This window comes from Magallana gigas, chromosome 1, assembly GCF_963853765.1.
Source record: "Magallana gigas chromosome 1, xbMagGiga1.1, whole genome shotgun sequence".
Classification (NCBI taxonomy): Eukaryota; Metazoa; Mollusca; class Bivalvia; order Ostreida; family Ostreidae; genus Magallana; species Magallana gigas.
Genome location: NC_088853.1, coordinates 62,996,096 through 63,013,875, shown reverse-complemented (window position 1 = coordinate 63,013,875; position 17,780 = coordinate 62,996,096). Strand labels below are relative to the sequence as shown.

Here is a 17,780-nt window from a genome sequence, read left to right as displayed (position 1 = left end):
ACAGAACTCAGTTTCTTGGACTGTGTGATAGAATGTCTAGTTACACCAAGGTGTAAATCTGTCAACTATTTCAAAGGGGCTAATTTCTGTGAAAGCAATTACGATAATCAGACGACAGCAGAGACTAAGTACGTGGAGATTGCTGGTTGGGTGTACAGTGACAAGGAACATTGGCCAAAGGTAAATGTGCTAGAATCCTTACGTACATTGTCTCTGACACTAAAATCGAATCGCATATTTTTAATCATTTGTATTGCAACTCCTTTACATCTATACACCATTCAGTTGTTACACATATTTGAAAGTCTTGGTTGTAGTGATGTGAGTGGAACTCTATATTGAAAATATTACACTTTTATACGTTAAAAAACTTAAAATGTTTGATAACAAAGTCGATATATATCTTTCAAATAAAATAAATTTGTTCAATCAAATTTTTTTCAATGGAATCAGCAAAAACAAAGAAACGTTTTTTTTATATGTCCAAAAGTTGTCACATGATCATCATGTTACAACTTTTGGACCCATCAAAACACCGTTTCTATAAAAAAAAAAGAAGAAGATGGATTTAATAATTCTTTAAAATCACCTATTACTTTGAAAGATTAAAAATAGGAGTTGATCAATTTCATAATTAACTTAATGCTGAAAAGGGTGCTAAGTTTGGTAAACCAAAAAATTGACAGAATTATACATATAGTTTGGTATGTAAAACCTTAAGATTTAAGTATATCAATGCACACATGTTTTCTCTCTTAATCATATTGAAACATTTAGCAAGGGTATGGATATAGTTTACGCTTTTTTAAAGTAAACTGTTTATCCACATGAACGATTACCGATTCATGCTGATTATGGCAAATAAAACTACAACGTTATATTTGTTAACATTCATGCATTGAAGTAACACACGCTTTAACTAATAGCCAAAAAAAAAAAACCCTCACATTGCACCAAACACTTGTTTGATGGATTTAATCTCTAACTTATAGAGGAAATAAAGAATGTCTGTCTGTCTGTCTATCTTAATACTAAGTCTACTTAAAAAGAAAAAAACATTTTTTTAAATCCTTTTATAATATTTTATAAAATGAGCATATTTCATTATTTCTATAATTATTAATGAGTAAAAATAAGATGTTATGATAACGAACAGTATTCAGAACCAAAATCTTAAGGAAAAACAGTTTAAGGATGTTGGCACCTGAAATAATAGAAATGTCTTTCATCCGAAAACCACTTAGATATAAAAATGGGGAAAGGTCATTTATTTTATTTGTGACCCATGTCACGCGCCATTGTTTGGAAATATTGGGCTCCAAACAGAAATGATAATTTACCTAAAATTTTTGCTAAAATTTGACATAGAAATTGATTTTTTGAAGAAATCAAACAAATATTCATAGTTTGAACTACTATTTAGCTATGATTTTATTACAGTATGAAGCTGAACACATGTTGTGACTATAATGTAAAACATAAGTCAAAGTTTAAAAATTCTTGCTTTACTGGTGGCTTTAAAGGCCAGTACATAATGAACACAACAACACATGTTACAAAACTTTTGGAGTAATCAAACTATAACGTGAATAACAACGATCATAATAATGTCGTCTTTTCAAAACTTTGCATACAGATAGACATACTCTTAATGTCTCATTTAAAAGTAAAACAAGTAGTGGTCACACCTCAAAAATTTGATATATAGCATGAAATAAACTAATTTTAGGCCAAAATTGGAGTTAACTATTTTCTTAACTTCTATGAAATATAAGCTAAATATGACAAAATATATCGAAAGGAATATCTAAATAAGCTTTTTAGAACATTATTAATATATCGTACAGGTCATGATACTTATATCACCATTTAGATAGCAGGGTTTTTTTAAAATCTGTTTTACACTTGTTCATAGATATTTCTTCCAGGCTTTTTCATTTCTTTTAGAGTAGCATGTTCCTACATTGATAAGGCGTCGTATTAAATCAAAAGTACTACCGTTTTCAATCAAATCAACTACATTAACTGAATTAAACCCAAATAAAACTACAGAAAAGAGATACAGTTCTAAAATATTCTTATTTAACACAGAGCATGTCTTTATAATTTGATAAAACGGACAAAACAAATGAAGGGATGGACATTTTTGCTAAATCTTAACCGTTTGTGTCGTGTTATGTACAGTTAAAATTCAAAAATAAGGCGATATATTCACATCGGCGATCCTACAGAAAATGACACGTGTTTAACTATTTTCATGTAGTCTTAGCACTCTTTAACCTACAAAACAATCTTACATACATATTTTACAAAAAATCAAACAGGGAATTTAGCTCCTTTAGATAAGAAACCAGGTTTGAATACGTTTCGGTATTTTATTATTAGTAAACTAACTGTGTATCACGAACATGAATATCATTTTTAATAGGATCTGGCTGGAGCTTGTTCAAGCTCGAATTGTCAACTCAACGAGACATGTAAACACAAGAGATATACTGAGGATACTGTCTTTGAATGTGTTTTGTCAGGTAATATCGATCATCAATTGTTTTGATTTAACATATAAACAAATATTTATATGACTTCTATAAAACTTCATACATGCCAATATTGAGAAGGTACCTTTAGTTTTATTCTGTACTTAAATAAGATGCAGATATTGAATTCGTTTACTATAATTGATTATAATATATTTAAATTCAAAGTCAAAGATCATTCATTACATAAGACTAACTGATGACATTGTTATTCTTTTTACTCCCTAGCGCAACTTGTTGCCCATCAGCATCGCTGCTGTGCGCGCGTGTGTGTGTGTATGTACGTCTGTCTTCGTCAGCTTGAAATCAACTACAGTACCGATCAGACCCAACCTAACAGAAAGTAAATCCCAACTAAACTCTGGGTTTACTAGAGTGGACCCAGAGTAAACCCCAAGTAAACCCAGAGTGGACACGGAGAGTAAACCCCGATCAGAAGTATACCCTAAAAACAGACGGTACATGTGTAGTCGGAATAAACAAGGGGCAGGAATTGCAGGCAGTATGATGATAAGATAAAATACAGGTCTGCTTAACACTGCAGTGCGTATAGTTGTCTCCAAATGCAATAATCGAGTAAACCCAAAGTAAACCCCGAGTGGACCCAAATTTTCAAAAAGTAAACCTTAAGTAAACCCAATAAAGTAAACCTAAGGTTTACTTGGAGTTTACTCTGGTGTTAGGTTAGGTATGATCGGTACTGGTCTTTAATAAAAGAAAACCCTTGCACGGATATATATCAAACTTCGTACACTTATTTGGCATGGTAAAAGGATAAACCCTGTTTTCAAGGCAATTGGAAGTATATCGTTAAAATAACACACTTTTAAACATACATTTTATGTACGACTTGACGATAACTACTTCCGCTTCACTACTGTAAAAGTAATTTGAAAGTAGGCAGTTCAAATTAATTACTTGATTTTTTTTTAATTTAGTACAGTTAAAAAAAACTTTTTGTAGTAATAGAGGATTAGTACAATTACAAGTCATGTCGCGAGGGGATGCTCCATTTAGCGGTGCCCTTTTTATAACGCAGCTACAATAAACAGTATGTTGACTTAATTCTTAAAATTTAAATTTTACCAATGATTGTTTCAAATGTACCTTCACTCATGAGATTGTGGAATACCCGATCTAAAAGGAATAGACCTGAATACAACACGACGTGAGGACGCCATTGGTATACACAGGAGGATACACGCCTCGTGTGCTGACGGATACTCCCAGTCTGGTTCAGGACGGCTGAATTGTCAGTCAAACGGAGAGTGGAAATACGACATTGTCTGTAAAGAGGGTAAATGGTTAATGCTTACTTTTTAAATAACACATCTAAAAAAAAAAGAAAGATATATTTTGTTTTGTTGCAATAACACAGGTATTACACCATGGTCACAGCGCCAGTATTGTCAACTGAAATTTTTAATCCAACTTAAGGTTATCAAATACAACAAAGCATTCACCAAAATACCCTAACACAAACAATAAATTTTTCATTCATTCATGAGTTAAATTCAAAATGACACTGTTTTCATCAATATGTATGTCTCCATATTGTCTTCCTCATAAATTTATTCACATATATCTCACGCCCGTTTAAAAACTAAAGTTAGTCAGACTTGGTCTTCAAGCCTAGTCTAAAAAGAAACTTACCTTGGACTTCCTACAAAAAATAGTTTTCTAAGCAGTTTGCTTAAATAAATACCGTGTTATTTATATTATTCATCTACGTGAATTCAATTAGTTGCAAAATGCAAAAAAAATTAAGAATGTTAATGCCCAAAAAAAACTTAATACACTCTTCAGTGTTCTGTGATTACTTTTTTTTTTTAATCTTGAGCATATTACTACATTGTGAACATTTTTTTTCAAACCTTTTTTTTTCAATAATTGCAATCCGTGATGATAAACATCTGTATCATAGAAATGTACGCCAAATAAACTGCACACTTTTAAACATTATTCTTACTGCTTTTAGCGAAGGAATCCGTTATCAGAATAATACTTTATTCATATATAGATTTTAAAACCATAGATATTAAAATCAACTGGATTGGATCCTACACAATTTCTATCGTATATCAGTAGTGCATATAGGGTAAATGTACGGTACTTTGAAAGATTCGACCTTGTAAAATAATGTACTTATTCATGATCTGATTTGATTCGTCTACTAATTGAGATAAGTTTAGTTTTTAAAAAAAGCTACTTAATCAATGATGTTTTTTCACGATGACTATTGCATTTTCATTTGCATTATCACTATAACTTTGCATGTTTTCAATTTTAAATATCGTTGACAGCTAAAGACATCTGGTCTCTGTGCTATATTGCATTACTAAACAGTTCGGTAATATCATTGACAGTTCTGTTTGAACTTGCATTTGATAAACCGGCGAATCAGTCGTCAACGTTTGAGATGTACCATGCCCAGTATGCAGTAGATGGCAAAAGAGGTACAGACTTCATTTACGACAATTGTGCACACACAGGAGAACAAGACGAAAATCCGTGGTGGAGGGTGGATCTACAGGCTGTGTATTCCATCACATCTGTCAGAATACTCAACAGAGGAATATACAAGTGGAAATTAGGTAAGAGTACAAAATAACGACACTGAAAAGTCAAAATATAATAAAGAAAACAATACTGTTATTTTAATTTTGATGTTCCAAGCTATAACGTTCACTTAATTATTGAAATTAACCGAAATATCTGATTTGTTACTCTCTTATTTTCCCGAATAAAATTTACTTTACACAAACTATTCTTTAGTCGCAAATATATTTCGTTATGGAGTACTTCATATTCTGATTAATGTACAAAAGCACCATGCATACAAAATCTATTATGATCATTCAAAAATGCAGTTCTATTAATAAGTTCTGTTTTATTAAGGTTTTCCGTTTCCAACGGAAGACCTTATAGTGATTGTTAGGTTTTTTCTTTCTTTCTTTCTTATTATTATTACAGTATATATTGTACATGTATCCATTTTCTTTCAAAAGAGAAATACATTTTTGGTACCGAATAATACATGAGGAACGGAAGACCTTTTTTTTTGCTACAGCAACAAGTGTCTAGTTTACAATATCTTATTAACATTATAATATCTGATATTTGTTTTAGATGTGTCAGACCGGCTAAGAAATGTTACCGTCACTGTTGGTCTAACAGAATCAGATGTCAACACTCCCTGTGGATTCTTTGCTGGTCCCGGTACTGCGTCACAGCTGGTCGTCGTTGATTGTCCGACATCACCAGAGGGGAGATTTGTAAAGATCTCAAAGACAACTGAGTTTCTCACTCTTTGTGAAGTGGACGTGTTTGGCATCGCCATCTAATAAATAAAATAAATGAATACTTAGCTGGAACATTATCGTATGTATAGATACATGTGTATACTTAGGCATCCTGGAAAATTGATTATTTTATTCATTTCTAAATCACATTACTAAGAACTTTTGGTAAAACTTTGCCTAATACAGCTGTGACCACATATATGCACTTGTTGGTTAGATTGCATATGACTTTTATTCTTTCGTAATTAATGTTGAGTCGATTTATAAAACGTGCAGTTTTTATTCGTTTTTTTAAATAGTGTAATTTCACATTTAATCATTTTCGAAAAATACAATTCAATCTATTTTTGTTAGTCTACAAAAGATCCTTTGTTTAAAAACAGGCTACATCTTTGATATATTTCAGTTGCGCAGTTTACAACATGCCCCTCCCACTGCTGTCCGTAAACAACAGCAACAATGACCTATTCAGAGATTTAATACATGTTTTACCACAAGACTATATTACGCCTCTCCCAGGGCCTAAACCCCGGACCAGGGGTCATGAATTTCACAATTTAGGTAGACAACTTCATAAACATGCATCAATTATAGCCACGCAGTTAGTTTTTTCTCAAAGATATATGGGGGAAGTTAGTAGGACCGTGTCGTGTCCATTCCTATATTTTAATGACGTTTCTCAGTAAGCTTACCTTATTTCGTCACTTTGGACCCTTACCTCCAATTTCAATAACATCATTTCATAAAAGTGATGTCTTTGGTGTTTAAGTTGAAAAAAAATTGGACTATTATATCTGGATATTTAGCGACTTTCCATTAATTTAGCTAACACTAAAATATCATGCGATTAAACTCGCATCGACTTCTGCAGCAAATATTAAGGCAGTAGTTTCCTTATGGGTTGAGTTGTCAAATTCAAATATTATTAAGTATGCACAAATTTTAATTCAATAATATTGATATAATTTTGCGTTTTTTATGGTTTAAGCTGATACAAAAATAAACATAAAACAAAACAGGTTACATTCAGGCTAATTTTCAGATTGTTTTCTTCTACTCTATTAAAGCAGTACTAAAAACAAATTAAACTGTTTGTGTTGTTTCAAAATAATTTTGTATGATTTCTGTTGATTCTTTTCTAACTTTTTCGTACGATACTTATATGACACACAATTTAAACATATTGAAAACATAGGTAATCACAGATTACAAAGCTCACCGAGACGAGACATCACCCTTATGAGACATCACCCTTATGAGACTTCACCTTATGAGACCACCTTTATCATATTAAATGAAAATCATACTTTATGATCTTCGATATTCATGGATTCTGTTTTGACACAATATCATATATCATCTGTTAAAAAATTGTATGATAATCATATGTTCATATGTTAATCAATACAATAATGTAAAATTAAATATTGCACCCTATCATATTTACAACATTTATGATACACATATCATATAATACAATAAAATACCATAATAAACAATGATGAGATATGATATTGTAAGGTATGACATGACATTGTATTGTGTTATAAGTTATTGTATTTGATCAAATAATACAATATCATAATATATAAAACAATATATTACATTATTTTATTATATTACAATATCATATTACATAATACATCATAACATTGAAACATATGATATTAGATTGTATAATATAGTATGATATTGTATGATACTGTATAATTTTTATACATAATATGATATTGTATCATATGATACATCATAATTTGATACAACATTGTATCATATCAAATGATACAATATTATGTGATAATTAAAAGTAAAATATTATATAATACAATATTATATTAAACATATTGTATCATATGATACAATTATATATTTTACAATATCATACAATACAATTTCATATGATGTGATAATATATCATATAATAAACCAATATCATATTATACAATATCGTATGATACGATATTATATAATATTACATATTATACAATTGCATGTGATATAAATCTATATTACAGAAACTAATATTATATAATTTTATTATACAATATTGTATGATACAATATTATAGAATATACAATATTGTATCATAGGATACAATATCATATTTTGCAATATCTTATGTAATAGTATCATGTGATAAAAAAATAAATTAATAATACAATACAATATTATACAATATTGTATCATAATATACAATACTATACATACCGATATCATGATACAATATCATAACATAAAATATCAAAAAAATTGATACAATATCATATCGTATCATATTACTTTTTATAATATTACATATGATATTAAATTGTATCATATTAAACAATAATGTTTCATACCGTATAATACTATATCATAGGAATCATGTTATATCATTTATCAACAAACACATCTATCTTTCGAGCTGGTTTGAGTGAGGTAGGAAATTTCATTAGCATCCTTGATAATGGAGATCAGGCTCTGCATCTGAAGCAACCTCTGCGTTTCATTTACATGTATAATATAGTTAAATCAACTATGCAAGCTATCATCTATAAAACATGCGACCTGTTCCAAAAAAACTAAACCTCATCCAGCATCCGAAACCTATGGCTCAGATTCAGCATTCAAGCCTGTCAGGTGCATCAGTATACATAAGACGCATCTCCATGCAAGTTTGGTGAAGTTCAGACCAGTAATAACTAAGATGTCATCATCAAAGGGCACTAGCAATTAAAACCTTAACCTGCTCCAGCATCCGCAACCTATGGCTCAGATTCAACATCCATGCCTGTCAGGTGCATCTGTATCATAAGACACACCATCCATTCAAGTTTGGTGAAGTTAGGACCTGTAATAACTAAGATATATTTTTTAGCATCCTTGATAATCGAGATCAAGCTCTGCATCTGAAGCTTCCTCTGTGATTCATTCATATTACAGTTTAATCAACTATGCAAGTTTGAAATAGTACTATTATCTTTTAAACATGTGACCTGTTCCAAAAAAACTTAACCATATCCAGCATCTGAAACCTATGGCTCAGACTCAGCATTCAAGCCTGTCAGGTGCATCAGTATCATAAGACGTACCATCCATGGAAGTCTGGTGAAGTTAGGACAAATAATAACTAAGATATAATCATCAGAGGGCACCTGTTTCAAATACTTTAACCAGCTCTAAAAACCATAACCTCCTTCAGCATCTGTAACCTATAGCTCAGATTCAGCACCCAAGCCTGCCTGGTGCATCAGTATCATAAGACCCCATCCATGCAAGTTTGGTGAAGTACGGACTAGCAGTAACTTAGATATTGCTATCAAAGGGCACCTGCAACAAAAACGTTAACCTGCTCGTAAAACCTTAACCTCCTCCAGCATCCGAAACCTATCGCTCAGATTCAGCAGTCAAGCCTGTCTGGTGCATCAGTATCATAAGACACACCATCCATGCAAGTTTGGTGAAGTACGGACCTGCAGTAACTTAGATATTGCTATCAAAGGGCACCTGCAACAAAAACTTTAACCTGGTCCAACAACCTTAACCTCCTCCAGCATCTGAAATTTAGCACTAAGATTTAGCATCCAAGTCTTTCAAGTCCATAAGTAGGTCCAGATGCATCATCCATGCAAGTTTGGTGAAGATAGGACAAGTAATAGCTTAGAAACAAGACCTGCAACAAAAACTTTAACCAGGTCCGGACGCCGACGCCGACGCCGAGGGTATAGCATAAGCTCCCCCTGACTTCGTCTCGGTGAGCTAAAAAGCTTTAAAAAACACCACAGTTGCCATATGTCAAGTTCTGCAAACTCATAAAGATCCAATGCAAGAAGATAACATCAGTATAAAAAGAACAATTAATATTTTAGCATTACCATTCCTTGATAATTGTAGCTCAAAACCTGATGCTTTTAATTTGTTAAGCTTCACTGCCCTTTGTGTGTAAGCATTAAATGGTAAAAGGAATATTTGATTAATACACAGAAATATGTGTCGTTTTTATTAAAGTATAATCAATATTCATTTTATATAGTTGAACAAAGGCACTAAAGGTGAATGCTTTTAAATGTCATACATAATATATAGTGATAAGTGATGTTGAAATACAATTTGTTTAACAACTTGTGAAAATGTTATAGACGAGTTTCAGATTGCTAACAGACGACAATGTTGCACTGATGCAAGATTTGAATCCGATTGGCAGCCTTGAAATCAATATTTGAATGAGTTCCTCCTTGGTATCAAATATCAACTCCTTTTAAAAAATATTGTCAACACTTTACAACTATTACTACTTGCATATTTTAAATTGCAATTTGCTTTTTGCAAAACATTACACTATCTTTGTGGTTTGGAGAGTCGGGTCTAATAAATACCTTACAAGTCTGGTGGATTGATGTCGCTATTTTTCACACTTCAGCTTTAAAAAAAATTGTCTTCATATCTTGTTTTTCTCCTCCTTTGAACAGGAATATTACTCGGAATGTTTTTTGACACTGCTGGTTCTTTGGCACACTAGGCACTGACTTTTTTGTCGACCAGCAGGAAAATAAATTAATAAGTACTGTGGAATCATCAGATTTCATGGTGGCTCAATTTTCGTGGAATTCGTGGTTACCTCTTATCCACGAAATAATATCGAATAATTTATTTGGGTAATAAAGTCATAGTTCCTTTTGTAGATATATGAGAATACAAAAAAATACGTCCTCATGAACCTGTATAAGCCATCAACGAAAATTGGCCCCGACAAAATTTAATGATTCCACAGTAATCAACATTATATAAGAAGTTTTATTCCTAGAACTAAAATCTATCTCGGACAAAAACAGAAAATTCTTTCCAGGTAAAATTAGTTCTTAAATCTGAACAAGAGGCCCATGGGCCACATCACTCACCTGAGGAAAAATAAGGATGATAAAATCAGCTTAATGGAGTCATAATACAAACTATCTTGACAATGTATTAATAATACATGTAGATCCTGTATAAATAAAAATCCATTTTCCCCCTGGATATTCTTATGTTTATAATCATTTGTCCCCTTCCAAACAGGATGATTTTATAGTCATTTCACATGTTGAATATTGCAGTTCTCAAAAATATCCTTAACAATTGTTTATATATAGGATATAAACCTACATCAAACTCTGAACCTTCTTTCGAGGCCGAAGAATTGTCCTGGGGCCAAAGTCTTAACAATTATGAAGAATCATCTGGCTGATTAGTTTCTGAGAAGATTTTTAAAGATTTACTCTACATATTCCTATGTAAAACCCAATGTGGCCCCACCCTACTCCCGAGGGTGTCATTATTTTCACAACTTTGAATCTACACTACCTGAGGATGCTTCCACACAAGTTTCAGCTTTCCTGGCTGTTTAGTTTATGAGAAGAAGATTTTTAAAGATTGACTATATATTCCTATGTAAAACTTCTACCCCCCCCCCCCCATTGTGGCCCAACCCTAAGTCCAAAACTAGCGCAATTTTTTGTGCTCCGTAAATTGCAGTTTTTTACTACGGGAGGAACTGTAGCTCCCAGGTCGTCCATCTGAATTTTTTCAGACCGGGAGCTACAGACCTGCAGCTACAATTTTTTTGTGATTGTAATACACAGACCCAATATATACTACATTGGCGCGCCAATATAGTGATTTTACCAAAAATATTTATCTACAATGTTGGTTACTGAACTCACCGATACATGATATCAAGCTTCTGGTAAAGTCCGTCTTCCGTTAGGGCTGCAGGGCGTCTTTTGGGGTAGATAGAACCTCGTCTCTCTTGCAGTGGCTCCCTCCGGGTGACGTCACTGCCGGTTGGTTTTGGGCCAGTCGTACGATGAATGGGTCGACAATCACTACACTCCTTATGTAGCAAGGGACAGTTTGGAATAAAGTACCCGTCAATATTTTTGTAAAATTGAGAGTTGCTGTACTTGAAGGCTTATGAGTGTTGCTAAAATTCATGAAATGATTTTAGTTAGAGGGGTGTCTCTTGTTGAAATTGATATGCAATATGTAGGCCCCTTATGTTAGGTACATGAGAATCAGAAGTAAAATGCGAAACCTGCGGCTATGACTGTTGTGCTGACTTTACACAGTGAAATTGCAAGTTACAGACGGGAGGTAAAATAACACGAAAAGTAGGTGGATGGGACATTGAAAACTATTCACCGGTAAGTTTGTGACATGTGATAGTGCTACATGCACGCGGTACGGAAGGTCAAACCTATGCAGGGAATTAGCTGGGGGAGGTCTAAAAAGCTGAAAAATTAGCAGAATATGAAAGGGTCAAAATCTCATAAAAACCAGTAGGTAGAGAATATTACAGCTTTTGATTAGTAATTTTCTTCAGAAATTGGTGATTGGCTTTATAAAGAGTGAATTAAAGGTATTTGTGCTGAATGGGAACTGAGGAAATTCTAGTAACAGAGTTCCGAAGACATGCATCCCTTGGCTACAATGAATTGTATAAAAAAAAAACTGTCCCCTGCCACCTTACAGTTATAATGACGGACCAGTTAAAACTGCGGTAGTATCGGTCAAGGCAAATGCCTCACAAAGCATTTTGTATGAAATACACGAGACAGATGTTCCTGAATCATGGAAAGTGTTCCTGGGTTACATTATTTTCTACATCTACTGCACAAGCCTAAAAATGTATTTTAAATTATACATAAAAGACACAGAAGCTAAAATATTTTCCTTTATTTTGTCTTGAGATAATTTTATAGAATTTTTTAAAAGGCAATCAATAAAGATACATGAGTGATATATTAATTGTGGCATTTCGCACTTAATTATAGGTGCTCCCTATTTAAATCAATATAACAATTTTTTTTATCTCCATATAACCTACTACATGTATAAAATGTTATAGAATAAAAAATTGATTGACATTGATTAAGATGAGTTTTAGTGCCATTGTTAATTCTGAAATCTATCCTGTTCTCAATATTATATAAATTGATGTGTCTGCATTTTTAACATGTATGCAAAATCTATTCATTGACATGATATATGTAACTTCTACTACACAAATACCATACATATATATATACCTGAGCCAATAGGGACAATATATCCATATACTGTATGAAAGTGCCGAGACATGGACAAAGTTATGATCCTTCCAACCTCTGCCTTTGTACTTTGACTCTGGTGTGAGCAGGATGACGTCTTCTTCCATCGTATTCCAAGGGAGTATCGATGAAATGGACATATCGTATAGTCCCCAAATAGCAGAAAACACCAGCACGGTAACGTATTAAATGTCATTCAGAAGCTATATCTCTTATGATACATGATTTGAGGTGGTTTTTAATGTTTCTCCTTCAGTTTTTCACATACACTAAACTGTTTTCATTTGGGAAATAAGATGATGTGGTACACTTGCTTTTATCAGGTAAAATTGAAGAGAAACTGGATACAAGACTACTTTTCATGGATTCTTATATTCCCCTAATATGAAATATATTAATCTCCATGTTCAATATATTTCTTAATTTCAAATAAAACTACATTTTCTTTCCTGCATAATCCTCACCATCCATGACCTTCCACACGGAAGAACATAACTACCCTTTTCAACTCCAACACTGAAGAGCGACAAAGGGGGATAACTAGATTTTGATGAAATTGCATAATTTTTAATCGTAATATATATTCATAGTTTGAATAACTCATGGAATTTTCAGTTGATATAAATTCTGCATAATCAATTAAACACAATTTTGTTTTTCATATACCTGGGAAATGTAAGATTTTTAGAAACAAACCTAAATGTGTAACCACTATACACTAGAGACTGTAGACTGAATCAGCAACTATGGTTTTCGTTGAGCTCATTTCTTTTTATAAACCAATGCACAGAATCAAATTATATTTACGAAAAAATATTTATATAGATGTATTTCAATGTGTTTGTACCAATTTTTACAAACAATTTAACTATCATGAATCAGTCATCTATGTTTCTGCCTGGTTCTTACAAATAGCTGTACTTAATATTGGAAAATGTTTATGAAAATAAAAAGAAATCAAGTTAACTAGTAAGATATTTTAATTTTTGGTTGTGATACATGTATAAATATGATGTGTTCTAGGAATAACCCCCCCCCCCCCCCCCCAGAAATTACAGGGTCTGGAACACTGAGCATATTTCAGGAATAAAGTATTTGAGACAGACTATGAATCTACCCCTACCCACCATTTTTACAAAAATCACAGGTCAAGAATTGTTTAAGGTGGAGTCTGCCTTATCATGGTAAGGCGGATAAAAAAGCGGATTCCACCTTTTTTTAAGGAAGATTCCCCCTTATTATGATTATGGATTCCATGAATATCCAAGGCGGAATCCTTTTACGTCTTAGGCGGAATTCATCCAATTTTGATTAGGAAGAATCTTTTCCAGGTTATTAGACGTGTTTAGGTGGGTTTTTTTTTTACACGGAATACCCTTTATCTCATTTCAATATTTCGAGCCATATACCGCCCTGATTCCACCCTGAATCTGTAACATTTACAATGCATTCACAGGAATAAAAGACGGAGTCCGCCTATTAAATTCCTCCTTCTGTCCGCCTTAAGTCAGGATGGATTTTTTTTCCGTACGGGTATTTATAACAGGACTAGGTAAAGGCTAGCTTTTTTCATTGTTTTCTATATTATAAAATAAATATAGGATTTCATCGATTTTCATTATTCGAATTTTCGCCAGGAAAAAAACAAAGTAAACATAAAATATTTAATGTTATCCAAGAATCCACTCCTGTTTTGATATTCGTTACCGTGTAATTTAGCCACAGAACAGAAGCATTTAAAATACTTTTAAAATGGCATTTCCTCTTTTCAGACGCAACGCTATTGATCTATAACTTTATGATGAATTGTTCTTTAAAAAGTAGTTGTGCAAACAAGGAAATACAATTTTAAACAAAAGCGTTGCCATCTCGCTTTAATGCTTATGAAAACTAACGACAAGTGGCATCCGCTACTCATTCGCTAGTAGAGACCGGTATACGTCAACCATTGTTTATTCGTCATGGGCCTTTGTTTCTCTTTATAATGGCAACCATTGTCTGATCCAGTACTCATACACTCATAATATGCAACCAATGTTATTAATTTATTGGTATTTGGTTTGCATTTTCGAATGACATGTTATATATGACAGCAAACATATTTCGTAATGAAAAACTGAATGTTGAGGTTCAATTAAAATACATGTACTGAGGTTGTTATACTTACTAAGAATTGCGGGAAAATCATGACATCGTATATTGGCGATCTTCTCTTGCTTTTTACATTCCTGTCAATTTTGGTTGCCTCAGTTTCTTATTATTACGATCTACGCGTATACCCATGTTTCGACTCCAGTTTCCCTGAATGTTCGTAAGATACCTATTATTTCTACAAATTAAACATTATTGCATCCATGCCAGGATATCCTGCCGGTAGAGTCTGGCTACAGCCAGGACAGCCTCATCGAGCATAAGAACTCTGAAATCCTGTTGATGACATAAAACATTATACTGATACATGTGAATGATTTATGATTATAACAACTTGTAAAAAGTTTCATTACTTTTTAATTTTGGTGACAAAATAATCCACTTACAGAAATGCAACTCTCCGGATCTTTTTGACAACACAGTCGTTCCCTTTGAGTTGGCATTTCCTTACAAAAATTGCAGACACACCAAGACGGTTGTGACTGCGAGGGCCCAGGACCTTCAGGTTGCTGTGGTTCCTTGTTGCTGGAGCCCAGAATAGCAAACAAGTACTCTGGATTCTCCTCGACAACTCCTATTGGAGTTTCCTTCATCTCAGTAGGGGAGAGTGCATCAACTCTTCTCTAAAAAATATAAAATGAAAGAATATAAATGCAAATTTATAAATTTAGTATGTTATTGTACATTATTACAGATCATTTTTATCATCCATTTTCAAATACCTGAATACTTGACTTTTGATGATGTCATCAAATATTAATTATGACATCATAGTACATTGTATTTGCACTGTAATACATTTTGCCGGAATAAACGCTGTCAGATGCAGTTATTGTAAAGAAAATATGTAATGTGTGTGCAAAGGTATAGACATCCAAAGTTGGGACATGTTTATTGAAACACCCTGTATTAGCCGATAATAAGGGTTTAGTGCATAATTAATACATTTCTTCAAAATTTATATATGCAAAAGGAATCATGCATTATATATGCAAAAGGAACCATGCAGTATGCAATTTCATTATATTCAAACTTATGAATACCAGTATTGTCATTGTTTCTGTGTATTATTCTGTACTGTACATGCTCCTATAGCTAGAGGGACTTTATTCAGTCTGTTGAAATTACATGTCCGACTTAATACAAAATGGAAATAAAAAACTATAATTTTATTTAGTATATACCTCAATGTCTCGCCTACGCTCTTCCAGTGCTGCAAGCGCATCGTCAGCGGGTTGTTTTCTTTTGCTGGCTCTGCTACCAGGCCTGGTATCCCGCGGCCGTTGCGACTCAGCCCGGACCATTCGAGGTCGCCCTCTCCCCCTTCCAGACACCTTCTCTGAATTGTCTCCTCCTCGGTCGATTCATCGTCTGTACTCTTAAAAGGAAATACAGTTTTGCATTAATTGACACATTAAGCAATTTCAGTCTAATTCTCCCGCCGAACTGTCGGTATATCGTGTCCCTTCATGGGGCCCCACACAATGAAATCTACCATTTATGATTATTTTGAGGTAATTATCCAGACAAAACCGTTATAATGTTTAAAAAATATTTACATTCAAACCGTTTAAACAGTTAACGCTATATGCGATTGTACTTGCAAGTCTTACCTCGTTGTATTCCGATTCCATCCTTTTCTGTCGCTTGTCAATTAATATCACGTGACGCTAAACGTAAACTAAAAACCGTTCCGGATCATGCAATCTTCGTTTTCCCGGTGCATTCAAATTGCATGTTTTGTCTGCATTCCGGTGCAGACGAATGCACAAAAACTTGGCTTTGGTCATCTTTCTTCACAATCTTTCAATTTTATGAAATATATTTACGAAAAAAATATGTAAGTTTGAGTCACCATGTCTCTTTAAGCCCTCCTTTTTAGATTTTACAATTATAAGTGTTCCTGACAACACTTGATTTAAAAATAATAATAATTTGGCTTGATGTTGTTTATTGTTTTTAAACTTGACCTGCATTAGTAGGGATCTTCCAATATAGTTTTATTTGGTGCTGTTTTTTGCAGGGATTTTTTTTATTTTTGAGAGCTCATTTTTTTGTTGAAAAAAATCCTAATCCTTCCTTGACATTAATGGATTTTTCTATCAAATGAACTTTTGATTTTTTCTTAACTTTTGTTTTGTGCTGTAGCTTTAAAAAGATACAGCTGTGCCTCTGTCATTGTATTGCATTTTGATATTATTGCCTATATGACCCTAAAGAAACATGTGATGCTGACGTTTCAAATTTGTTATGGCATGGTTGGTATAGGTGTATGTTAGTCTGGGTTAATTGGTTTCATATTTCTAAAAAAATCTTTTTACAAACATTCCTTCTTTTTTGTTTTTGTTTCAATTGAATTTCTTTAATTACATATATGCTAATATTTTGAAAACTATTTAATTTTCTCTGATAATAGTCATTGCCGATTTTACATAGGGTAAGCTCTTTTTATTATGCAAAATGTAAGGAGACAGTCTAGTTTTGTTAAAAATAAAATCACGCTGCTTTTTTTAAAGCAGCATTTCAGTATTTTCCAGGTCACAGCATCAATCGTCTTGATATTTCACTGATATGTAACAATATACAATGTTGCCTTCCAGATGTTCGATAAATGCAAATGAGAGAGGGACAGACGGAGAAAAGGACAGATCGGGAGAGAGAAGAGAAACAATTCAGGAATAAGACTAATGATGCATACTAGTTCCCAGATCAAGATGGGAGGGGGG

The 17,780-nt window shown here is 33.0% G+C and overlaps 1 protein-coding gene across 1 annotated transcript; it reads left to right on the top strand.

The window, feature by feature from the left end:
* Positions 1 to 2,429: 2,429 nt before the first annotated feature.
* Positions 2,430 to 5,881, top strand: LOC117685623 (fucolectin-7-like). Its single transcript, XM_066087310.1, has 4 exons — positions 2,430 to 2,528; positions 3,658 to 3,834; positions 4,904 to 5,131; positions 5,667 to 5,881. The coding sequence occupies exons 3-4, from the start codon at positions 4,957 to 4,959 to the stop codon at positions 5,879 to 5,881; spliced, it is 390 nt and encodes a 129-aa protein (XP_065943382.1). The 5' UTR covers positions 2,430 to 2,528; positions 3,658 to 3,834; positions 4,904 to 4,956.
* The last annotated feature ends 11,899 nt before the right edge of the window (positions 5,882 to 17,780 follow it).